This window comes from Sparus aurata, chromosome 7 (genome assembly GCF_900880675.1).
Source record: "Sparus aurata chromosome 7, fSpaAur1.1, whole genome shotgun sequence".
Classification (NCBI taxonomy): domain Eukaryota; kingdom Metazoa; phylum Chordata; class Actinopteri; order Spariformes; family Sparidae; genus Sparus; species Sparus aurata.
In genome coordinates this window covers 21,737,976-21,763,886 of record NC_044193.1, presented here as the reverse complement: position 1 = coordinate 21,763,886, position 25,911 = coordinate 21,737,976, and the positions used below count along the sequence as shown (strand labels likewise).

At 43.1% G+C, this 25,911-nt stretch overlaps 1 protein-coding gene and 1 long non-coding RNA gene across 2 annotated transcripts in view; both read left to right on the top strand.

Annotated features, from left to right (window-relative positions):
* LOC115585861 (uncharacterized) overlaps nucleotides 1-25,911 on the top strand; it is an 89,137-nt gene that overhangs the window by 37,050 nt on the left and 26,176 nt on the right. Inside the window, exons 2-5 of the mRNA XM_030424528.1 lie at nucleotides 12,896-12,958; nucleotides 13,148-13,231; nucleotides 16,354-16,437; nucleotides 16,634-16,765. Of these exons, the coding sequence (XP_030280388.1) occupies nucleotides 12,896-12,958; nucleotides 13,148-13,231; nucleotides 16,354-16,437; nucleotides 16,634-16,765 (363 nt within the window). The remainder of the gene's footprint in view (nucleotides 1-12,895; nucleotides 12,959-13,147; nucleotides 13,232-16,353; nucleotides 16,438-16,633; nucleotides 16,766-25,911) is intronic.
* LOC115584547 (uncharacterized) lies at nucleotides 6,069-8,141 on the top strand. Its single transcript, XR_003984559.1, has 2 exons — nucleotides 6,069-7,403; nucleotides 7,494-8,141. It is a non-coding gene; the product is annotated as an uncharacterized LOC115584547 (long non-coding RNA).

The following is a 25,911-nucleotide window of genomic DNA, read 5'->3' as shown; positions in this document are numbered from 1 at the left end:
CAGAACGTACACGCTACTGTGTAGCAGTAGCCGAGGCGTTATGTTTCAATGCAACTTTTCTGCCAAACAGGTCAGATGAGGGGCAACGGAGTGGTCGGATAAAGGCAGCTGGCCGTTGGTTTGAGTCTGGGCGGTGTGTGACACCTTTTAAAGTAAAAGATTATTTTCAAGACACTGGAAAATTTGTGAGTTCAGCTATAATTTTACAGAAACAGGTTGGCTTTGATGCCCTGAGCAAAAAGAAACGCTACAGGTTGAATAAACATGTCACCACACTAAAAAAGACTGCAGCTGTTCTCAGAAAGAGAAGGTCAAGGTGTTTCTCATGGCTGACTGTCTGCTGTTGCTGCTTCTCCCTGTTCTTTTTCCATTCCATGGATGGGCTTAGGGTGGGATCTTTAAACATGAATGGAGGGAGGGATAAACAGAAGAGAGCTCTGATTAAAGAGAATTTTCAGCAAGAAAATAGATGTAATGGCTCTTCAAGAAACTCACTCTGATGCTGACAATGAGACTTACTGGGCTTTATGGAACAATGTCTCCTGTGTTTTTAGTCATGGAACACATTTTAATGGGATATTCCGGCGTAAATTTAATCCATGGTCTAACAGAAGGTGACACCGAGTAAGACCACCCCTCGAGAGATCAAGTTTGCGGACTGCTAGCTTACGTAGTTTTAGCAACCTCAGAAATGACCGCATGATAATACACTGCAGTCTATGCCTCCACCAACAACCCCCCATCAAAAAGCCACAAATAATGCTCAGAACAGCACCATGCGCTCGACTTCAGTATAGATGCTGACTGAAGCCGGTGGGATCCGGCAGAGAGCTGTGGACTTTTACTCCCATCTGTATAACAGTGAGTACACAGAGGATGAGGGGGCCTTTAACTCCCTCTGCAGTGGGCTGCCCAGAGTCCCAGAGGAGAACAACAAGGAGTTGGAGGGTCCTCTGACTGCAGAGGAAGTGGACACGGCGCTGCAGAGCATGCAGGAGGGGAAGGCCCCTGGGATCGATGGGCTTCCACCAGAGTTTTTCAAAGCTTTTTGGAATGAGCTGAGAGAAGATGTTTTAAAAGTCTTCACTGAGAGCTTTAATGACTCGTCTCTGCCGCAGAGCTGTAGGAGAGCAGTGCTGACTCTGTTACCACAAAAAGGCGACCTTCAGGATATAAAGAAGTGGCGGCCAGTCTCTCTGCTCTGTATAGATTATAAACTGTTTTCTAATGTCCTGGCTAATAGACTTAAGAAGTTGATAGACCAAATCATCCACTGGACCCAAACCTATTGTGTGCCCGGCATGTTAAGGATTTGTGTAGGATCAGGACCCAAATGCACGACTCGACTCTGGTTCAAAGTGCTACAAACAGTTTTTAATGTTCACAAGGTGCAAGAATAGGTGCGAGGTGGAGGGGTGGTGCGAGGTCCCAGGATCCTGATGTGGGTGGCGAAGTCACCGGGGAGTGCGTGGAAGAAGGTGGCTTGACGTGAGGTCCGCTGTAGGGCAATGGCGATGCGGTGTGAGAGCTCCGGGGAGCTGGTAGCAGGCAGGCAGGTCCACAGGCAGGCAGGGAGGAAGCAACGCTCAAGACTGCACAGCAAGCACAGTAATCTTAAAGAGGTAGCAAAAACACAAGGGGGATTAGCTTCACAAGCTAAGCACAGAGTATAGGGCAAAAATACCAAGAAGCCAGGATCCAAACAACCACGTAGACTAACGAAACGATCTAGCGATGAGCAGGAGAGAAACCAGTGGCTTTATGGAAGACTTGATTGTGGAGTGAGTTCACCTGGCGCTGCCTGTGGAGAAGGAGCCCCGCCCACATGCACACACACAGCACAGACAGGGGGAGAGACACAGGAGGAATACAGACCAAGACACAGAAACACACAAGGAAAACACAGGGCTGCCACGATGGAATCATGACAGTACCCCCCCCTCAACGACCGCCTCCAGGCGGTCTACCAGGTTTGTTGGGATGTGCCTGATAGAAGTCAGTGAGAAGAGAGGGGTCCAAGATGAGACCCCGGGAAATCCAACTCCTCTCCTCGGGGCCGTATCCCTCCCAGTCGGCAAGGTATTGGTATCCCCGCCCCCTGCGACGCACGTCCAGGATGCGACTGACTGTGAAGGCCGGGTGTCCATCGATGAGCCGGGGGGGTGGTGGGGCGACGGCAGGAGGGCACAGAGTACTGGTGGAAACAGGTTTAAGCTGGGAGACATGGAAAGTGGGATGCATCTTCAATGCCGCAGGGAGCTTGAGGCGAATGGCAGAAGGGTTAATAACGGACTCAATTTCATAGGGGCCGATAAATCTGGGAGAAAGCTTTTTGGAAGTCACACTGAGAGGAATGTCCTTGGCACTTAACCAAACCTTCTGTCCCGGCTTGTAGTTAGGAGCTGGAGTACGCCGCCGGTCCGCCAACCTCCGATTCTGGTCCTGGGTGCGCAGAAGAGCAGCCTTGGTTTCTCTCCAGATTCTGCGGATCCTTCGGAGGTTTAGCTGGACCGATGGTACGGCGATCTCCTGCTCTTGGGAAGGGAACAGAGGTGGTAAATAACCAACAGAGGCTTCAAAAGGAGTCAAACCTGTAGCTGCAGATGTCAGAGTTATGCGAGTACTCCACCCAGGTGAGATGTGTACTCCAGGAGGCAGGGTTCTGAGCACATATGCAGCGCAGCGCAGTCTCCAGATCTTGATTGGCTCTCTCCGTTTGGCCATTGGACTGTGGGTGGTATCCCGAAGACAAGCTCACTGTAGCGCCCAATGCCCGGCAAAATTCTTTCCATACTTGGGGAACTGGGGGCCTCTGACACGATGTCTGATGGAATGCCATGGATCCGGAACACATTGTTCACCAGTAATTCAGCAGTCTCTGTGGCTGAGGGAAGCTTAGGCAGTGCCACAAAATGTACCGCTTTGGAGAAGCGGTCCACAATAGTAAGGATAGTGTCATTACCTTGGGATAATGGCAGTCCGGTGACAAAGTCCAAAGCGATATGGGACCAAGGACGACTGGGCACAGGGAGCGGACGGAGGAGACCTGCAGGTGGCCGATGAGTAGCTTTCCCTCGAGCACAAACAGTACATGCCTTGACATACTCACGGGTGTCTGCAGCCATGGTTGGCCACCAGAAGTGGCGTTGAAGCAGGGACAAGGTGCGAGAAGTACCAGGGTGGCAGGCAAACCGGGATGTGTGGCCCCACAGGAGGACCTGAGGGCGGACAGAAACAGGAACAAACAAGCGACCCCGGGGACCACCACCGGGATCGGGGTTATTCTGCAGAGCGGTTTTAACCACTGACTCAATCTCCCAAGTCAGGGAGCCGATCAGGCAGGAAGCAGGGAGAATAGTGTCTGGGGCTGTACTGTCTCTGTCATCCTGGAACTGTCGAGATAATGCATCCGGCTTAACATTCTTGCTCCCTGGCCGATAGGTGAGATTAAATTTAAATCGACCAAAGAACAGAGCCCACCGAGCTTGGCGAGAGTTCAAGCGTTTGGCATTTTGAATATAGGCTAGATTTTTATGGTCGGTCCATACTGTAAATGGCGAGTCCGTCCCCTCCAGCCAGTGCCTCCACTCCTCAAGCGCTAATTTCACAGCTAGGAGCTCGCGGTTTCCCACATCGTAGTTGCGCTCCGCAGGGGACAGTTTCGTGGAGAAAAAGGCGCACGGGTGTAGTTTGTGGTCATCAGCGGCTCTTTGAGATAACACTGCGCCAACACCAATATCCGATGCGTCGACCTCCACCACAAACTGGCGAGCAGGATCTGGCTGAATAAGGACTGGAGCCGAGGTGAAGCGTTTCTTGAGCTCTAGGAAGGCCTTCTCAACTGCTGGAGACCAAACAAAGGGCACAGATAGTGATGCAAGTTGTGTTAGCGGGGAAACTACCTTGCTGTAATTTCTGATGAATCTCCTGTAGAAATTGGCGAAGCCCAGGAACCTCTGGAGTTGTTTTCTTGACTGGGGAGGAGGCCAATTTGTCACCGCCTGGTTATTAGCCGGGTCTGCCCGCACCTGACCTCTCTCCAGAATGTAGCCCAGGAAGGAAACAGAAGGGACATGAAACTCACACTTTACACCCTTAACAGTTTATTCTCCCACAACCTCTGTAGAACCTGACGCACGTGCACAATGTGCTCTTCAAGGCTGTGGGAGAAAATCAAAATGTCGTCAAGGTAAACAAACACAGAATGGTTTAGAAAGTCTCTCAGGACGTCATTAACCATGGCTTGAAATATGGCAGGTGCATTAGTTAGTCCGAACGGCATCACCAGATATTCAAAATGTCCCAGGGGAGTGTTGAATGCCGTCTTCCACTCATCGCCGTCCTTAATACGCACCAAGTGGTAGGCGTTCCGTAGGTCCAGTTTGGTGAAGATGGTAGCACCATGGAGGGGTTCAAAAGCAGAGTTAATGAGCGGGAGAGGATATTTATTTTTAATGGTGATGTTGTTCAAACCCCGAAAGTCAATACAGGGTCTCAGCGACTTATCTTTTTTCTCCACAAAAAAGAAGCCAGCACCAAGAGGAGAAGAAGGGCGTATGATACCTGAATTCAGGGATTCTGTGATGTAGGTCTCCATGCTCTCACGTTCAGGGGCAGAGAGGTTGTAGAGCCTACTGGTGGGCAGCTGGGCTCCAGGCAGTAGCTCAATGGCGCAGTCATAGGGTCTATGAGGTGGTAAAGATAGCGCCCGCTGCTTGCTGAACACCTCAGCTAGATCGTGATATTCAGGTGGTACAGAAGACAAATCAGGGGGTTCTGGTGGTGCAGCACTGGATCTCTTTGAGCATGGAGATAGAGCAGACTTGAGACAAGAGGAATGGCAAAATAAGCTCCAACTAGTAACCTTACCAGCAGACCAATCGATAACCGGATTATGTTTTTGGAGCCAGGGCAACCCGAGTACAAGCGGGGCATGAGAGGATGACATGACGTGAAAAGAAATAGGTTCACGGTGGTTCCCAGCTAACAGAGATAATGTTTCAGTTTGATGGGTTATGCGAGCCAACACATCCCCATTCAGAGCGTTGACAACCAGAGGCATATCAATGGGAAAAACGTCAATCAGGGCTTGTTTAATAAAGTGTGAATCAAGCAGATTGGAGTCAGAGCCAGAGTCCACAAGTGCCTCAAGTCTCAAGGTTTTACCATTTATTAAAAGACTAGCATCAATATTGATGCGTTTACGGGGTAACATGGGGACCACAGTACTACTCACCAGAACCCCGACTGCAACTGGTGAGGACTCGAGTTTAAACACAGCGGGCAGGTGGCGAGTAGATGTCCAGGTTGTCCACAATAGATGCACAGTCCTTCCTTGAATCGCCGACTGCGCTCTGCGGGTGTCAGCCGATGTCGACCCAGTTGCATGGGTTCCTCCTGTCTTGTAGCAGATGCCAGGTTGTCAGTAGCAGAGGGGTATCCCGGTGGTCCAGAAGGAGCAGGGGCTGTAGCGGTCCTGAAAGAAGCGGCAGTACCAGGGGAAACAGCGAGCGGTCCCTTCTCTCTGCGCCTCTCCCTTAGCCTATTGTCTACTTTGATGGCTAATGCGATTAGCTCCTGCAAGTCCTGGGTCTCAGCCCTACCCACTAAGCAGTCTTTAACAGCTTCATTAAGACCTTTCAAAAAAATGCTCTGGAGAGCCGCGTCATCCCACCCGAGTTCAGCTGCTAGTATGCGAAACTCCACTGAATAATTCGCTGCACTTAGGGAGCCCTGGCGTAAACTGAGCAATTGGTTGCTAGCATCTCGGCTGGAGATGGGATGATCAAACACAGACATCATCTCGGTAGAAAACTGATCAAAGGTGGATCTGCTGGTAAGAGAGTTATGCCAAAAGGCTGTTCCCCAGGCTCTAGCCCTCCCCGTGAGTAAACCCAGAATGTACGCCATCTTGGCTCTGTCTGTACTATAAGTCTGTGGCTGGAGTTCAAAAACTAAGGAGCACTGGAAGAGAAATGACTTACAGCTCCCTAGGCTTCCGTCGTAACGTTCAGGGGCAGGAACGAACGGCTCTCGGGGGTGAAAGGCGCCCGCTGGTACTGCTGGAGAGAGAATAGACACGGGTGGGTTATTGGGCTGGAGTTGATTTTCCACTCGAGCGAGGCCGGCGGACAGGTTGGAGAGGGAATCCATTATCCCACGTAGCGTCTGGTCGTGATGTCCCAGCAAGGCCCCTTGGGAGGACACAGCATGTCGCATGTTAGCTATCTCGGAACCAGAGTCCGAGACGGCTGGGTCCAACATGGCCAGATCGTTCTGTTAAGGATTTGTGTAGGATCAGGACCCAAATGCACGACTCGACTCTGGTTCAAAGTGCTACAAACAGTTTTTAATGTTCACAAGGTGCAAGAATAGGTGCGAGGTGGAGGGGTGGTGCGAGGTCCCAGGATCCTGATGTGGGTGGCGAAGTCACCGGGGAGTGCGTGGAAGAAGGTGGCTTGACGTGAGGTCCGCTGTAGGGCAATGGCGATGCGGTGTGAGAGCTCTGGGGAGCTAGTAGCAGGCAGGCAGGTCCACAGGCAGGCAGGGAGGGAGGAAGCAACGCTCAAGACTGCACAGCAAGCACAGTAATCTTAAAGAGGTAGCAAAAACACAAGGGGATTAGCTTCACAAGCTAAGCACAGAGTATAGGGCAAAAATACAAAGAAGCCAGGATCCAAACAACCACGTAGACTGACGAAACGATCTAGCGATGAGCAGGAGAGAAACCAGTGGCTTTATTGGAGACTTGATTGTGGAGTGAGTTCACCTGGCGCTGCCTGTGGAGAAGGAGCCCCGCCCACATGCACACACACAGCACAGACAGGGGGAGAGACACAGGAGGAATACAGACCAAGACACAAAAACACACAAGGAAAACACAGGGCTGCCACGATAGAATCATGACACGGCAGGTCCATCGCTGACAATGTGTCACTGATTGGAGATTTTTTGGAAGTCTCTGGTTCTTTGGGTTTTGAGGCTAGTCTGGTTTCTTTGGACCAGGAAAAGGCATTTTACCGGGTTGAGCACCGTTCCCTTTGGAAAGTGTTACAAAGGTTCGGCCTCAGCTCTGGACTTATTGCCAAGATTAAGGTTCTGTACGAGGACATCAAGAGTGTACTGAAAATGAATGGTGGTTTGTGGTTCTGTGTTCTGTTGTTGAGGGGGAGCTGAGATTTAACTCTGTGTTTCTATGAGACTTTTTAACATATATATTTATTTCTGTCTAATCTGGTAATCATGTCATGTTGAGATTGTCTCTCTCTCAGTCAAACATGTGGCTTTCTCAGCTTCACTGTTGGCTTCAGGCTCTGGACATACTGGACCATTTAACACACACACTTCTCTGGTCTTCAGACACATCATCACTAACATTGGAAACGCCTACAACCCAAACACAGGTACTCAAATTCACACATTTATGTTATGTTGACATCGACCTGGTTGACAGATGTTGCAGCAGTTGATTCTTTATTTAAAATGTCCCACAGGTTTTTTCATTGCACCAGTGAGAGGAGCCTACCACTTTGAGTTACATATATATGGACCTGGACATGCTTCACATCCTTCAGGTGCTCTGTTGTTCAAGAATGGAGAACATATTTGTACTGCATATGAACATCAGCCATCCTATCAGGTGAAATCTTCTAATGGTGTCACGCTGCTTCTAGAGGTCAGAGATGTTGTGTCTGTCAGTCTGTGGAGTAACTGTGTATGACAATGGAAATCATAATACCATCTTTAGTGGTCATCTGATTTTCACCATGTGAGCAGGAAACAGTATTTTTTTTCTTCTGTATGAAAACCTGACCACACAGTAGCAGTGTATTAGTACTTATCAATGACAAAAAAATGCAGAGTCATGGACAATGAGAGAATATTTGTGCCATTTTTAAACACTAAATTAAAGAAGTGAACTAATTTGTGAGAAGATTGTGGAGATGTTTGCTTTTTGTAAAGTCAGTTGACATACAGAATTACTGCATCAAACCTGCAAATAAATGACTCAGTTAATGTTTTTATCCTCATTATCAAAGCTGGATGACAAAGCTTGGCACCAATCATATTTATACATATTAAATGGATTGTTATTGTGTCATTTTAAATTTCAATAAAGGCATAAACATATCAGTTTCACATCTGTTTGGAAGTATGAAATGTAAGACTGACCAAAATTTGTCATGCCCTCCACCTCCATCTCCTCTGCAGACTGAATGGAGACAGGTGAGTGGACCTGGGCGGAGCCACATCAGCTGCATCCTATCCTGCAAATAAGAATCCTACAAAGACTCAGCTCTGCCATATCCACCTCGCTAGATCGTAGTACCTGCTCATTCCTTCTGCTCGGCCCCAGTCCCATCCTCCTCAGCCCTGTCTATCTAAATTAAAGCTGTTGTCACAGATGTTTATGAGATTAAGGGCTATATTTTACCCCACTGAGTGTGTTGGTCTTAAAATGAGGTGTGGTCAGGGGAAGTGATGGGGGATTACTATGTTGAGTCAGTAGAAAGCGACAGTTCAGAAAGCGACTGATCAGGATGATTTATTTTATGACCCCATCGACCTGATCCATGGAGTAAACAGAAGGAAGCAGCGGCGCTCCTCCTTCTCCTCCTTCTCATAGGCATTTAAACAAAATTGTTGCTGGTTGACAGATGATTGTGAAACAGTTGCGCAGAGGGTCCAGCAGCTGAAGATCACATACCTTTGCCTCAGCAAACAAGAGTGCCACTGTTTATGTGCAGGGCCTGGACCACCTTGTTGTGAGAGCACGATTTTCACAGCGTTCCTAACATGAGTAGCCAGTGCTGGACCAAGATAGGGGCATGACAGAGGAATACCACACCGTGGGCTACTCACAGGAAGAAATGTATTGACAATCTCATTCTCATTTATACAAACATGACACGGGTGAATTACAGCGCTTCTCATTGGCTGTCAGTGTCACATTTCCCATAACGCAGTTCTTTACCCATCCACCCATGGCTTTCAGATATTTCGGTACATGTTTTACAGTAGTCCATTTCTCTTCTGTGGGATTCAGTAAAGTACTGTGACAGTTTACCTACTACAAAACTTAGATCTGATCTTGTGCATGTAGTCAGGTAGATTAGGCTTCATACAGCCTCTCGGTATTTTCTGACATCATTTGTTATCTTTGCATCATCAATTAAATTTTTGTTCACAAGGTATGGCTCTAGGTTTAAAGTCTTGCATGTTAAACATTTCAAGCAGGGATGTCCCGAGCCGATCTGCAGGATCGGGGCCGATATGGGCATTTTTCCACTGATTGGGATCAGCAATTTTGAACCTGGACCCTAATTTTTTTTTTTTTACCTCAGAGCACAATTTGTGTCAGAACGCAGACGCAATACTCTGGCAAACCTGTGGATAAAATGTCTGCAGTGTGGAAATATGTTAAATTAGAAAGCGAAAGTAGTACTGCGGTGACATGTAACATCTGCAATCCGACCGTTTCGCGAGGCGGTGACAAAAGAGCTGCATTTAATACTACAAATTTGGTATGATAAAATATTACAGAGAAGGTAGTTGAATTCATCGCTCTGGATAACCAGCTAATCTCCGTGGTAGAGGATCAGGGTTTTCTTTATCATCTGGAGTTTTTGAATCCCCGGTATGCCCTACTATCTCTGCATTACATTACATTGATTCCATGTTAAAGTTACAGCGTATGCGCACAAGTTTCGTAGGTCTCATACAGCAGAGCCTGTAAAACAGGCAATCAAGGAGATGCTGAACATGTGTGAAATAGAAAAGCACTGGGTCGATGTCATTTTACGTGATAACGTAAGGAATATGAAAAAAGCAATGGATGGTATGGAGGTACCAAGTATGGGCTGCGTCTCACACACACTTCCACTTCAGCTGGCTGTACACGAGGGTCTGCTGTCATAGTGCAGCGGCACAGACTCACCTGCTAACGCAAGGAAAGTGTCAGGCCAATGTAGCGATAGCATATGCGGAATAAGAAAGAACCATATGAAAGTATATACTTTGTTTCAAATCAATAAAAAAAACCTATTAAGGAACAGCTTTTTTGCTTAATTATGCAGGAAAAAATCAGTTAAGGCTAAGTATCGGATCGGGACTCGGTATTGGCATTTACTAAATATTAAAGGACTCGGATCGGGATTGGGGTAAAAAAAAAAATCGGGCGGGACATCCCTATTTCAAGTGTTTTCTCCACATACAGTTCATACACCAACATTTCATCTTTGTCAGATTTCAGCTAACCTTCTTGTTGTTCCATGAAGATCTTACAATCTATCTGTGCATGCAGGTGGGCAGTTTTAATGTCCATCTGATGCAGAATCAGGTTTCGCTGTGCTGCTTTATGCATCAAAACTCTGATACTAGTCAGGTTAACGGTAGGAGAAAAAGTCTCTTCACAATCTACACCCATCTTATAACTGTATCCACATACTGTGCTCTGTATTTGTCAGATCCATCAACATTTTGAAAACATACTCCTTGTTGCTCATCTGCTTGGAAACTTTCTTCATGACATCCCGCTGCTGTTTCTGTCTGCAGGTTACCTCCCGATGTGTCATGCTTTGACACTGACTATACCACTGCTTGCGTTGAAACATCTGAAGCACACTATGTCTGCAACCTCGGCTCCATGATCACTGATACTTGCCATCGCTGGTGTAGAACTCAGGTGTGCCCGCACTTTCATGGCGTCGTCGTTGGATGTCGTTGTGCACATCTTCTCGGTGTCCTCGTAGCTCCATAGCTTAGTTTTTGAATTTAGCAGTGGACACTGCCACTTCTCTATGTGTGACATGAATAGTGAATGGTTTAAATAGCCGTTTTTAGACAGAGGACCAAGCTGCCAACTGCCCGTCCTTTTGGCGGCTTGGTCCGCGGTTTTAGACAGAGGCCGGCAAATTGGGGGTCTGTTTTGGTCCGCCGATTTTCCGCCTCGGAGGGTACACTTATTGCCGCCTCGCCCGCTATCTAAAAACAAACTTGACAAAGTTCTCAAGGTGTCGACTTGGCCTCCAAGTTTCCCAGATCCCAATCCAATCCAGCATCCATGGTCTGAGAAGGAACAAGTCTGATCATACTTGTTCTGCAACAGTGTTCTGGTGGGTGGTGCACGTCATGTGGCATCCGCACGAATATCAGGACTCAAGGTTTCACAGAACATTTCATTGTAACAAGGTGATCAATGTTTTTCACTTCACCTATTAGTCTTGTTAATGTTCTGACTGATGGGTGTACAGGTTCTAATGAATCATTCATGTTTGTGTGCTTTGTTTTCAGTGTTCTCTATGTTATCAGTGATATCAAACTGATGTCCTGCACGTGTCTGTTTTCTGGCAATTTCTGGTAATGATTGATCAGCATGAAACACTATTTAAGGCTGAGATGAACACAGAAACTGCACAGCAGAACTGAACAGACCGTCACTTTGAGAATGGAGATGACAATGTGTTTTCCTCTGTTGCTGCTGATCTTCTCTCTCTGCACGGCTCAGCTTCAGAGTCTGACAACCAAATTATTCCACTTGGAGAGCAAACTGAAGCTGAGAGAAGAGAACCAACAAATGCTGCTGACCAACAACAAGGATGTACACAAGACATCCATGCTGTGCTGAGAGAGATGAGCGCCTCATTGGCTGAACAGAGGCTGGAGATAAGAATCTTACAGAGAGAGAATGAAGGTAGTGTACACATTTTTTAACAATATGACTTGAAATCAACGATGAGTCAAAGAAAAGCTTCTGTCTTACTTTAGCTGTGTCAGATTAGCTACAGCAACAACATTTTTGGCAAGATTTGTGACAATCAGGCCACCAGGTTTTGAGGTACACATTTTGGCATTGGCATTTCAAAATACTTGAAAACTATTTAAAAACACGGCCGGAATCTACTGAGTTTTATGATGGTTGGACCAATGGCTATTGAGTTATGGCCAATTCATTCTAAGACCTGCCCTTTGCAAGGGTATTTAGAGTAAAATCAACCATGTCGTTTGACATTTGTAATAGTTAAAACTTTAAAACAATTAAAATAGTTTAAAAATTTGGTGTTGATTGAGTCAATTTATGAAAACACAATGTCACTTTACTGTTTTTCAGTCTATACTAACTAGAGCAAAATCTATCATGGCGGCTCCACATGATCCTGGAGACATTTTACATACAGCACTTTGAGCTGGACTTAGTGGACTGACTGTTCAATTTCAAGTCAACCAGACTAACTGTTTTGTGGTTATGGCCTTTCAAAAATTGCATTAATAATAGCACCACTATGAGACTGATTTGGTTTATATTTCTTGAGAAGCACTTGCACCTCAGGCCAAGTTTCATGTTCCAACTCGCGGCGACACGAGACAAATAATTTTGAACTGGAACAAAAACAATAATTTTGGCTTGAACCCTAATTAACATAAAGTACAGCAGAGGTTGATATGAGCATTATTTTGCATTATAGATGAAAAGTTAGATGGTAGTTGTAAGGACACTTAAAAACACAAATGTCAACATCAGTGTGGTGTTCATTGAAATGTTAAACTGAAGATGGCTGTAGATTAAACGTCAGAAGATCAGCTAAGTTCTTAGAATCTATCCTGTGGTGAACATGTCTATAATGCTGATCTGTCCAGTCGTTGTGACAACATGTGACTGAGCAAAAAAATGTTTCCTGCTGATGGCAGAAAAATTAACCCACTTACAGATAGATAAAATAGTTGTGAAGATATTTCAGTCCAGGCCAAAGTGGTTGAATCACTAACAGTGCCATCACATAGAGTCATGCAGTTTATGTGGCTACAAAAGTAAATCAACACTTTTTTAAGTTTCTCAAGGAAAATGATGATTCAGTACATAAAAACTAACATACATACATTTATTTCTTTAATCAAGTGCAAGGAGCTAAACTGAGAGTACTGGAGTTACAGAAGACTGAAACGGACAAACAACTTCAAGGTACTGTGTAGAGATCATCGAAACCCTGATAACGTATAGTGAGCATTGATAAATACTATTCTATGTGATTTACAAAGAACAAAATTATGTGTCTATAATATTTTTTTATATTGTTTTTAGCACAAACAGCTAAACTGAAAACAACTGGATTTACAGAAGACTGAGGTTGATAAATTGACTCTTTTGCAGCACAAACAGCAGAGCTGATCTCCATTGAAGCCAGGACTGATGTCACAGAAAACCAGGTGGAGGCTCTAAAGAGAGATGGAGAAGGTAAGACTGAGAAATAAACCAGCAATTCAATATTCAAACAGTTTAGTTCTCATAATATTTGTCTAATGTAAAACATTATCTGATGTGAATAGTCCAAAAACACTGAGAATATGTGCCTTTAGATAACTTTATTTCGAAACATGCTCATCGTTGCTGTAACATCAGTCACTTTAAAACACGTATGTTTCTCTCTCAGTCAAACAGGTGGCTTTCTCAGCTTCACTGTTGGCTTCAGGCTCTGGATATACTGGACCATTTAACACACACACTCTTCTGGTCTTCAGACACGTTGTGACAAATATCGGAAACGCCTACAACCCAAACACAGGTACTCAAAGTCACAAAATTGAATAATACATTTGAAATTCTGACTGTCTGTTGAAATCAACCTGGTTGACAGATGTTGCAGCAGTTGATTCTTCATCTAAAATGTCTCACAGGTTTTTTCACCGCACCAGTGAGAGGAGCCTACCACTTTGAGTTCTACGTAGGTGCCCATGGACATACTTTACATGCTTCAGCTGCTGTGTTGGTCAGGAATGGAGAACATATTTTTATTGCATTTGAACATCAGCCATCTGGTTATGGGAGCTCTGCTAATGGTGTCACGTTGCTTCTAGAAGTCGGAGAGGTTGTGTATATGCGTCTGTGGCATAACTCAAGGATATTTGACAATGAAAATCATCTCACCACCTTCAGTGGTCATCTGCTTTTCACCATGTGAGCAGGAAACACTTCTTTTTCTTCAAGTATATGAAAACCTGCCCACACTGTAGTGTGTATCACTACCTCTTGAAATATGTGTAATTTCTTTCTCTTTAATATGACAGCTGATTGACAACAACAACAAACGTGTTGATCAGAAAAGGTTTATGAATTTTTCATTTGCACGTCATTTCTGATTTACATCAAAATGCACAATGATGGACAGCTCGAGAACTTGTGACATTATTTCAAACACTAGATTAGAGAAGTGAACTCATTCATGAAAAAGATGTGGAAATGTTTGCTTTTTCTTAAGTATCTTTAGAGACTTGACATACAGAATTATTTTATTTTGTTATGATTATAAAGGTTGGATGACAAAGGTTTGCAGCAACAATCATTTGTACAAATTAATTTTTTGTATTGTTGTGTTCTTGTGCATTTGAGTAAAAACATAAAGATATCATTGCATTTCTTTCTGTCTTTTCTTCAACACGATTTTCTTTCTTTCAGATGAAATATCCTGTTATTGTGAGCATAAGAACAAATAAATGTGTATTATCAGTTTGGGGGTGAGGGTATTTAGAATTTCACCAAACACGTTGTGTTGTTGCTCTTCAAGAGTCTGACTTTAAAACAATGCTGGATTTATTCAGTAAGCAAAGAGAGAAAACTGTTTTCTGTAATGAGTTGTCTGAACTCAGCTGATCAACATCCTGAAGGAGGTCACTACGTCTGACTGTGTCATCAATGTTTGAACAGGTCGGGATGATAATCTTTAGTTTGCTACTCCTTTAATGATTTGTTGTTAAACACTTAAACTTTATTGAAATTAACAGTTATAGTGATCTGATGCCGTCTTTCTCTGTCTTTATCAGCCATGATGTGACTGTAAACCGATTTTAATTTTTGAGTATTCACATTGGAGTAAATAAAATATGTTTGTAACTAAAATGACACAGTAAGATTTCCTGTGTTAGTGACATACACAACACTGACCCAGATATTAAAACAAACTATTTGAATTTTGGTGAACTGATTATTCAAGTAGTGGGAGCCACATTCAAACATACAGCTACTAATAAATCATTTATGTTGGAGTGCTGTGTTTTCAGTGTTGTTTTCCCGATGACGTGCTCAACATAATCAGTGTTATCAACCAAATCTCCTGCACATGTCTCATATAATATTTCTGGTAATGATTGATCAGAATGAGACACTATTTAAGGCTGAGATGAACACAGAAACTACACAGTAGAACTGAACAGACCGTCACTTTGAGAATGGAGATGACAATGTGTTTTCCTCTGTTGTATTATTATGTAAACAAGAGATCCATGCTGTGCTGAGAGAGATGAGCGCCTTGTTGGCTGAACAGAGGCTGGAGATGAGGCACTTACAGAGAGAGAATGAAGGTACAGTAGTATGTAAGGTAGTGAGGGAAGTTATAACAATAAGAACCACTGCTTTGTTACAGGAGGTTTTTGTATAATGATGCCACACTGAACTGTTTTGCAGTATGACCTGCAGGTAAAGATGAATCAAAGAAAAGCTCCTGGGAGACTTTATAACGTTGTTCTTAATGTACACAGTGTGTCAGTTTAACAACAGCAACAGGATGTTCTCAGTCTATAAATCCTTGTCTTCTACACCTTTTAAACTCTTTTGTTTCTTTCATTTTTAAACTACAGCAACAAACTGAGGCCACTGTTACAGTATCCTACAATATTACAGCTTCATACACAATTTAAGGACAGAAACAAAACAAGACCAGTGTGCTCACAGATATTAATCAGCACAAATACAAAGTACAGTATAGTCTGATGTGTTCATCTGTAGGTTTGGTCATAAACCAAAGTATTGGACTGATTAAGATGCTGTCCTGATGGTGGCCTAGATAAAAAGGCGAGGGATCACAGAGGATGTTACTATCTTCAAAATAAATAAATCAACAAATACACTGCAAATAGGATTAATAAAATAGCCTGTCCACTTCTGTTGCATGTAACGATCATTTTTATATTGTTTGAAGTGCAAGCAGCTAAACTGAATGAACAGAAGACTGAGCTGGAGAAGCAGAAGACTGAGCAGGAGAAGCTAAAGCAACAACTTCAAGGTACTGTGTGGAGAACATCACGACTCTATTAATGAAAACGACTCATAATATTGTATGATAAGCTGAAATGAAAAAGAAAAACAGGAGAATGAAACACTGTCTGAGTAAAAACATTACTATACATTATGTTGCATACAGTTCAAATTTCTTGCCATACAGAGTTTTTTTTCTGAAGATAATATCTGGAGTAAATGTTCAACGGCCAAAAGCCAACTTTGATAAAGACTGTGATGATTAAACTCTTAACGATCAAACATTGTTTTCCTCAGTCAAGTTAGGTCATGATGTGACTTTTCTCCAGCACAAACAGCAGAGCTGATCTCCATTAAAGCCAGGACTAATGTCACAGAAAACCAGGTGGAGGCTCTAAAGAGAGATGGAGAAGGTAAGACTGAGAAATAAACCAGCAATTCAATATTCAAACAGTTTAGTTCTCATAATATTTGTCTAATGTAAAACATTATCTGATGTGAATAGTCCAAAAACACTGAGAATATGTGCCTTTAGATAACTTTATTTCGAAACATGCTCATCGTTGCTGTAACATCAGTCACTTTAAAACACGTATGTTTCTCTCTCAGTCAAACAGGTGGCTTTCTCAGCTTCACTGTTGGCTTCAGGCTCTGGATATACTGGACCATTTAACACACACACTCTTCTGGTCTTCAGACACGTTGTGACAAATATCGGAAACGCCTACAACCCAAACACAGGTACTCAAAGTCACAAAATTGAATAATACATTTGAAATTCTGACTGTCTGTTGAAATCAACCTGGTTGACAGATGTTGCAGCAGTTGATTCTTCATCTAAAATGTCTCACAGGTTTTTTCACCGCACCAGTGAGAGGAGCCTACCACTTTGAGTTCTACGTAGGTGCCCATGGACATACTTTACATGCTTCAGCTGCTGTGTTGGTCAGGAATGGAGAACATATTTTTATTGCATTTGAACATCAGCCATCTGGTTATGGGAGCTCTGCTAATGGTGTCACGTTGCTTCTAGAAGTCGGAGAGGTTGTGTATATGCGTCTGTGGCATAACTCAAGGATATTTGACAATGAAAATCATCTCACCACCTTCAGTGGTCATCTGCTTTTCACCATGTGAGCAGGAAACACTTCTTTTTCTTCAAGTATATGAAAACCTGCCCACACTGTAGTGTGTATCACTACCTCTTGAAATATGTGTAATTTCTTTCTCTTTAATATGACAGCTGATTGACAACAACAACAAACGTGTTGATCAGAAAAGGTTTATGAATTTTTCATTTGCACGTCATTTCTGATTTACATCAAAATGCACAATGATGGACAGCTCGAGAACTTGTGACATTATTTCAAACACTAGATTAGAGAAGTGAACTCATTCATGAAAAAGATGTGGAAATGTTTGCTTTTTCTTAAGTATCTTTAGAGACTTGACATACAGAATTATTTTATTTTGTTATGATTATAAAGGTTGGATGACAAAGGTTTGCAGCAACAATCATTTGTACAAATTAATTTTTTGTATTGTTGTGTTCTTGTGCATTTGAGTAAAAACATAAAGATATCATTGCATTTCTTTCTGTCTTTTCTTCAACACGATTTTCTTTCTTTCAGATGAAATATCCTGTTATTGTGAGCATAAGAACAAATAAATGTGTATTATCAGTTTGGGGGTGAGGGTATTTAGAATTTCACCAAACACGTTGTGTTGTTGCTCTTCAAGAGTCTGACTTTAAAACAATGCTGGATTTATTCAGTAAGCAAAGAGAGAAAACTGTTTTCTGTAATGAGTTGTCTGAACTCAGCTGATCAACATCCTGAAGGAGGTCACTACGTCTGACTGTGTCATCAATGTTTGAACAGGTCGGGATGATAATCTTTAGTTTGCTACTCCTTTAATGATTTGTTGTTAAACACTTAAACTTTATTGAAATTAACAGTTATAGTGATCTGATGCCGTCTTTCTCTGTCTTTATCAGCCATGATGTGACTGTAAACCGATTTTAATTTTTGAGTATTCACATTGGAGTAAATAAAATATGTTTGTAACTAAAATGACACAGTAAGATTTCCTGTGTTAGTGACATACACAACACTGACCCAGATATTAAAACAAACTATTTGAATTTTGGTGAACTGATTATTCAAGTAGTGGGAGCTACATTCAAACATACAGCTACTAATAAATCATTTATGTTGGAGTGCTGTGTTTTCAGTGTTGTTTTCCCGATGACGTGCTCAACATAATCAGTGTTATCAACCAAATCTCCTGCACATGTCTCATATAATATTTCTGGTAATGATTGATCAGAATGAGACACTATTTAAGGCTGAGATGAACACAGAAACTACACAGTAGAACTGAACAGACCGTCACTTTGAGAATGGAGATGACAATGTGTTTTCCTCTGTTGTATTATTATGTAAACAAGAGATCCATGCTGTGCTGAGAGAGATGAGCGCCTTGTTGGCTGAACAGAGGCTGGAGATGAGGCACTTACAGAGAGAGAATGAAGGTACAGTAGTATGTAAGGTAGTGAGGGAAGTTATAACAATAAGAACCACTGCTTTGTTACAGGAGGTTTTTGTATAATGATGCCACACTGAACTGTTTTGCAGTATGACCTGCAGGTAAAGATGAATCAAAGAAAAGCTCCTGGGAGACTTTATAACGTTGTTCTTAATGTACACAGTGTGTCAGTTTAACAACAGCAACAGGATGTTCTCAGTCTATAAATCCTTGTCTTCTACACCTTTTAAACTCTTTTGTTTCTTTCATTTTTAAACTACAGCAACAAACTGAGGCCACTGTTACAGTATCCTACAATATTACAGCTTCATACACAATTTAAGGACAGAAACAAAACAAGACCAGTGTGCTCACAGATATTAATCAGCACAAATACAAAGTACAGTATAGTCTGATGTGTACATCTGTAGGTTTGGTCATAAACCAAAGTATTGGACTGATTAAGATGCTGTCCTGATGGTGGCCTAGATAAAAAGGCGAGGGATCACAGAGGATGTTACTATCTTCAAAATAAATAAATCAACAAATACACTGCAAATAGGATTAATAAAATAGCCTGTCCACTTCTGTTGCATTTAACGATCATTTTTATATTGTTTGAAGTGCAAGCAGCTAAACTGAATGAACAGAAGACTGAGCTGGAGAAGCAGAAGACTGAGCAGGAGAAGCTAAAGCAACAACTTCAAGGTACTGTGTGGAGAACATCACGACTCTATTAATGAAAACGACTCATAATATTGTATGATAAGCTGAAATGAAAAAGAAAAACAGGAGAATGAAACACTGTCTGAGTAAAAACATTACTATACATTATGTTGCATACAGTTCAAATTTCTTGCCATACAGAGTTTTTTTTCTGAAGATAATATCTGGAGTAAATGTTCAACGGCCAAAAGCCAACTTTGATAAAGACTGTGATGATTAAACTCTTAACGATCAAACATTGTTTTCCTCAGTCAAGTTAGGTCATGATGTGACTTTTCTCCAGCGCAAACAGCAGAGCTGATCTCCATTAAAGCCAGGACTAATGTCACAGAAAACCAGGTGGAGGCTCTAAAGAGAGATGGAGAAGGTAAGACTGAGAACTAAACCAGCAATTCGGTATTTCACTCCAGAAATGTGTCTAATTTAAAAATTAGTGAATAGAACAAAAATACAGAACATGTTAATCATATTGTTGTTTCCACAGTAAGTTTAGAGCAATGAGCTCTCTCTCTCTCTCTCTCTCTCTCTCTCTCTCTCTCTCTCTCTCTCTCTCAATTTCAACAAGCTTTATTGGCATGACTGTGGTTCACAATATTGCCAAAGCGTACAGGATTACAGAATTTTTTTTTAACAATAATAATGATAACAATAATAATGTTAACAATAATAATGATGATAATAACAATAACAATAATAACAACAATAGTAAACAGAATATCAGTGTGCAGGTAAGAACCCAGTCAGGATCAGCTGGTTCATGTGGAGGAAAAAATGTCAGGGGTTGTTGTGCAGCTCGTCTCTTCTCCTGTGGCAGGCATTCACATATCTCGCTGCATCTACAACAGTGCCAGTTTTTTCTTCCGTAAACGTTGTCGTTTTTCTTGGTCCGATAGTTTGGGGAAGTCTGGGGTTGTACCTGTGATTTTAATGTATATCTGGGTTCTGAGATCTTTGTATGTGTCACAGTGCAGCAGGAAGTGCTGCTCTGTTTCCACTTGTCTGTGTGGACAGAACCGACACAGCCGGTCCTCTCCGGACAGCCAGGTCTGTCTGTGTCTGCCGCTCTCTAAGGCCAGACTGTGGTCACTGAGTCTGTACATAGTCAACGTTTTCCTCAGTCTCGGGTCAGTTACAGAGCTCAATTAATCTGCCATGGAGTATTGTCTGTTTAGGGCCAAATAGCATTGGAGTTTGCTTTTGGTTTTGGTTGTGGATGTCGAATAGTTGATGTAATTGTCTTTTTCTTTTGCTATAATTTGGTGGGGCTGGATGGTGTGAGGGCGGTCTTGGTGCCCGGTGCTGTTGGAGCTCAGCCTGTGGACCAGCTGGCTGAGGGGACTCCCTTCTTTGCTCTCCTCTTGGCATCGTATGGCTTTGTAGTGGTAGGAGCTGGGCTCGCTGGCTCTGAGGTGTTGGTAGAACTTTATTGCTCTTTTTTGGATCCGAATTAAAAGGGGAAATTGGCCCAGTTCAGCTCTGCATCCGTTGTTGGGGGTGTTCCTGTGAACTTTGAGGATGCTTTTGCAGATCTCAGTGTGCAAGCTTTCCATCGGGTGTTTGTCCCATTTTTGGAAGTCTTGGTTCATGAGAGGGCCCCACACTTCACTACCATACAATATGGTTATCGAATGAAATATTTTGATCCAGATTTTGACAGGGATGTCTATGTTTGAAGACTTTTCTCTCTCTCTCTCTCTCTCCGCAGCCCAACACCACGGTGGAGCATGTTCTGTTGGTGGTAGGTGAACAGGTGGGGCACAGAAACATCTAGCGTGCCTTGCGAATGAATAAAGGGGTGGTGGTGTTCTTGAGTTTGAGCTGCGAGGACGCCAAGCTGAAACATGTTCAGTCTCTGCGGAGGCAAGTGTTCATGAGTCTCCGACTCAAACACTGGAAGTCTCTTGCCGTGTCAAATATGAGGAGTGGTCCTACATGGTGTATGCAAGCTCTGGGAACATGAAGTGTTTTGAGTTGTGGCGATGTGGGTCACATGCGGATCACTTGTCCCCACAGACAGCACGCAGCGGGGCCCGCTGTGGCTGACAGCGGGGAGAGGATGTTGATCAAGGGGAGTGTGTGTTTGGTGGAGACTGGAATTGCTGCACTGATTTTACTTTAGATAGGCCTGGAGAGGAGTCCCACTTTCAGTTATCTGCTGTTGTAACTCATGTCTTAAAGAAAACAGATTTGGTTGATGTGTGGAGGATGAAACCTCCTTCAGTCAGGCAATACACATGGGTCAAATAACAGTGCAGCTAGATTAGACAGGTTTATGTGTCTGGTTCTTACTCCTTACTACTCAAATTGTTAATTATCAGATCCTTCCTGTTGTTTTTACAGACCATCATTCTAATGGAGCTGATTTTATCTCCCGCTAGAAAACCAAAGTCCTTTGGCACTTTCATGTTTAATTATTACATGATAAACCATTTTGTGAAAATTTCAAATGATTATGGGATTACTAGAGATCAAGGAAAGATGATTTTATTTCCCTTTCCTTGTGGTGGGAGATAGGAAAAGATCAGATTAGGGTGTTTTGCCAGGAATTTACATCTTATTCGACAGCTAACATTAAGAGAGCTGTGCAGAGGCAAGAAGAAGAGATAAGAGACCTGGGAAATCTTGCCGTCTCACAAACTGATCAGCAGAATAGCAATGTCTTACTCTCTAAACGACAAGAACTAAACTCTTTCATGCAGGAGAGAGCTAAAGGAGCTCAAGTCCAAGGCCAATTTACTAAACTCCACCACATGGATGCACCGACCACCTTCTTCTTTAATTTAGAGAAGTCAGTAGGTGTAAGGAATCAAATGGCGTGTCTTTGTCTCCCTGATGTTAAGGTAACCACAGAGTCAGCAGAGATGAGGAAACATCTCGTAGATTTTTACACAGACTTGTTCAGGGTGGATAGCTGTGGTGTGGATGCTGCTGGGGAACTTCTGCAGGGGCTTCATCAGCTGAGTCCAGAGGATCAGGACACTTGAAGTTTGGACATAACACTGGATGAACTGAATGCTGCTGAACATGTCTCAGATGGCATCAGGCAAGGCTCCAGGAATAGATGGCTTGCCATCAGACTTTTTTAAACATTTATGGAGTATTTTGGGACATGACCTTTTGGGCATTTTGACAGTGTTGATCATGCTTTTCTTTTTGCTACTTTACAGGCTTTTGGTGTTGGGGAGGGATACATGTCCTGGATAAATCTGTTGTATAGTGGTGCTCGTTGTGTAGTAAAGGTGGGAGGAGGGCTGAGCTGCCCTGTGCCAGTGAGGAGAGGGATAAGGCAAGGATGCTCCATCTCAGGGCAGCTTTATAGTTTTGCTATTGAACCCTTTTCTCCACAGACTGAGGATCAAGCTGAGGGGTCTCTCTCTACCAGAACTCGTTCAAAGCCCTCCTGTTGTTGTATACGCATATGTGGATGATATAAATGTGTTTGTCCAGGATCAGGGAAACTTCCAGGCATTGAAAGAAAGCCTGGCTTTATACAAAAACCCTTCTTCAGCCAGGGTTAATTAGGTAAAAAGTTGAGCTTGGGGAGCATCCTAGTCTGCCTGGGAATCTGAAGTGGGGAAAAAGGGGAGCCAAAATCTTAGGAGTATACAGTGCCTTGCAAAAGTTTTCATCCCCCTTGAACTTTTCCACATTTTGTCACATTTTAACCACAAATGTAAATGTAATTTATTGGGATTTTATGTGATAGACCAACACAAAGTGGTGCATAATTGTGAAGTAGAAGGACATTGATTCATGGTTTACATTTTTATTTTACAAATAAAGAACAGAAAAGTGTGGTGTGCAAAAGTATTCACCCCCCTGAGTCAATACTGGTCAGATGAGACCAGAGAAACTTCCTCCACACGTGTGTTATGTCCCCCACATGGCTTGTGGCAAACTGCATGGCTTTGTTTCAACAATGGCTCTCTTCTTGCCACTCTTCCATAAAGGCCTGATTTGTGGAGTGCATGACTAATAGTTGTCCTGTGCACAGATTCTCCCACCTGAGCTGTGGATCTCTGCAGCTCCTCCAGAGTTATCATGGGACTCTTGGCTGCTTCTCTGATCAATGCTCTCCTTGCCTGGCCTGTCAGTTTAGGTGGACAGCCATGTCTTGGTAGGGTTGCAGTTGTGCCATACTCTTTCCATTTTCAGGTGATGGATTGAACAGTGCTCTGTGAGATCTTCAAAGCTTGGGATATTTTTTCATATCCTAATCATGCTTTTAACTTCTCCACAACTTTATCCCTGACCTGTCTGGTGTGTTCCTTGGGCTTCATGATGCTGTTTGTTCACTAATGTTCTCTAGCAAACCTCTGAGGCTTTCACAGAACAGCTCTATTTATACTGAGATTAGATTACACACAGGTGGACTCCATTTACTAATTAGGTGACTTCTGAAGGCAACTGGTTGCACTGGATTTTATTTAAGGGTATCAGAGTGAATGGGGGTCAATACTTTGGCACATCACACTTTTCTGTTTTTTATTTGTTAAAAAAAAAATTAAAACCATGTATCATTTTCCTTTCACTTCACAATTATGCACCACTTTGTGTTGGTCTATCACATAAAATCCCAATAAAATTTACATTTGTGGTTAAAATGTGACAAAATGTGGAAAAGTTCAAGGAGGGTGAATACTTTTGCAAGGCACTGTACTTAAGAACTGATGATTTTCAGAGGCAGAAGTGTGAGGGAGGGCTGAACAAGGTGGAAGCCAAGCTGTCGAAATGGAAATGGTTGCTACCTCAGCTGTCCTACAGGGGGAGAGCTCTGATAGTTAAAAACCTTGTTGCCTCATCTCTGTGGCACATACTCCTATAGGAGCAGCTCCTAGTGAACTTTTTTTGGTCTGGGCTGCACTGGTTTAGGGTGTCGGCCTTATATCTCCATGTGGAAGAGGGAGGACAAGGACTCATAGACATTCTGTCCAGAACTGCAGCCTTCAGACTGCAGACAGCACAGAAGCTGCTGTATGGCAGCAGTCACGGCTGGTTGACTCCTGCTTGACGGCTGCTTCTCAGGAAAGCTGCGACTAGGGCTGCATAAACAACTGTTTCTGTTGAGACCTGAAGCTGACCTAACTAAGCTTACACCCTTCTACACCTCAGTGCTAGATGCCTGGAAGACACTGTAAATCACACAGACTCATGACCCCAGACCAGGAATGTAGCTATTTGAGGAGCTACTGTTTTAATGACTTCCTTGTGAACACCATGTTTTCCTCCAGTACATTTAGGACTAAGTTTGTTGAGGCTGGCATTATTAAACTGGGACATCTGACAAAAGTCTCCATGGGAACGCTTGGTGAAATCACTAACATCAGATCATCAAGCGTGCTGAGGAGGATTGTGAAGGAAGTGTAGCGGTCCCTGTCTGTGCCACTGCGAGTGTTCGCAAAAAATGGTGCTCTGGTTGACCAGTGAGTGAAGAAAAGTACATTTGCCCCTCCATGATTGTCAGTCCTGCTGTTGGACAGTGGAGAGAGGAGAGTGGAAGGCTTCTCTCTCCGAAAACACCAGTGCTGGGTAATTGCAGTTCTTGTGCGAAGAAGCTGCTCTCTCAAAGTTGTGTGAAGGTGTTGAACCTTCGCTCTCTGGCTGAGGTAAAAGGGTCGAGGTGGAATGAGGTTTTTACTTCAGACTCCACCCCTAAAGGCAGGTGGAGGGTTCTGTATAAGCCTCCTGTATACGGGTGGCTGACCTCCACTTATACATGGAGCAATAGCCACTAACAGACACAGAGCTCACCTGGATCCAAGCACTGGAGAGGTATGTCCATTCTGTGCTCTTGAGAGAGATGTTCCCTATCCCCGTGTTTAAAGTGCTTTGATGAAATTGTAGTAACTTATTGTTTTTTTAGAGTTATACCAGTTGCAGTAGATTAGAATGAACTGGGATCTTGTCCTAATAATAATAATGATAATAATATAATATTCTGTAAATAAATGTTGTTTTAAAAGTCAAAAATCTCTCTCTCTCTCTCTCTATCTCTCTCTGAGTGGAAGGAGTGAGTGTGCTGAGTGGTGTGTGAGAGCGTTTGTAAGCAATTTTTTCTATCTTTATCTTTATATGTTGTGCATAGTGTAGTTGTAGCTGTATTTGGTGTTTATTGTGTTGGTGTGTTAAAAAAGGTGGTTTTAGGGGATTTGTGTGTGTTTTGCGGTCAGCCAGGTTTTGCTGGTCGGCGTGCTTAATGCTGGTACAGAGTTTACCAAACTCAGCAGGAAACATGGATTTAAATTCTCTCTTGGTTTCCCTTGTTCATTGGAGGACTGCAGTCTGGCAGTGGGAGAAGTTGTGGGTCACAGCAGCATTAAATCTGCTTTTGTGGATTTTATTTTCTTTGTGGATGATATTGAAAAAGTAAACAAAGTGATCAAGACCGGCACTGTTGTTAACGATACGTTTGTATCAGTGTCTCCTCTCAATACAACTACTAAACAAGTCATCATATCTAACATCCTGCCATTTATCACTGATGATGTGTTGTTGAGGGAACTGTCGAGGCACATGAAGATAGTTTCCCCCATCAGGAAGCTGCCATCAGGCTGTAAATCGCCGCTGTTGTAACACGTTGTTTCACAACCGACAGCAGGTTTTCATGATCATCACTAAGAAAGATGTGGAACTCA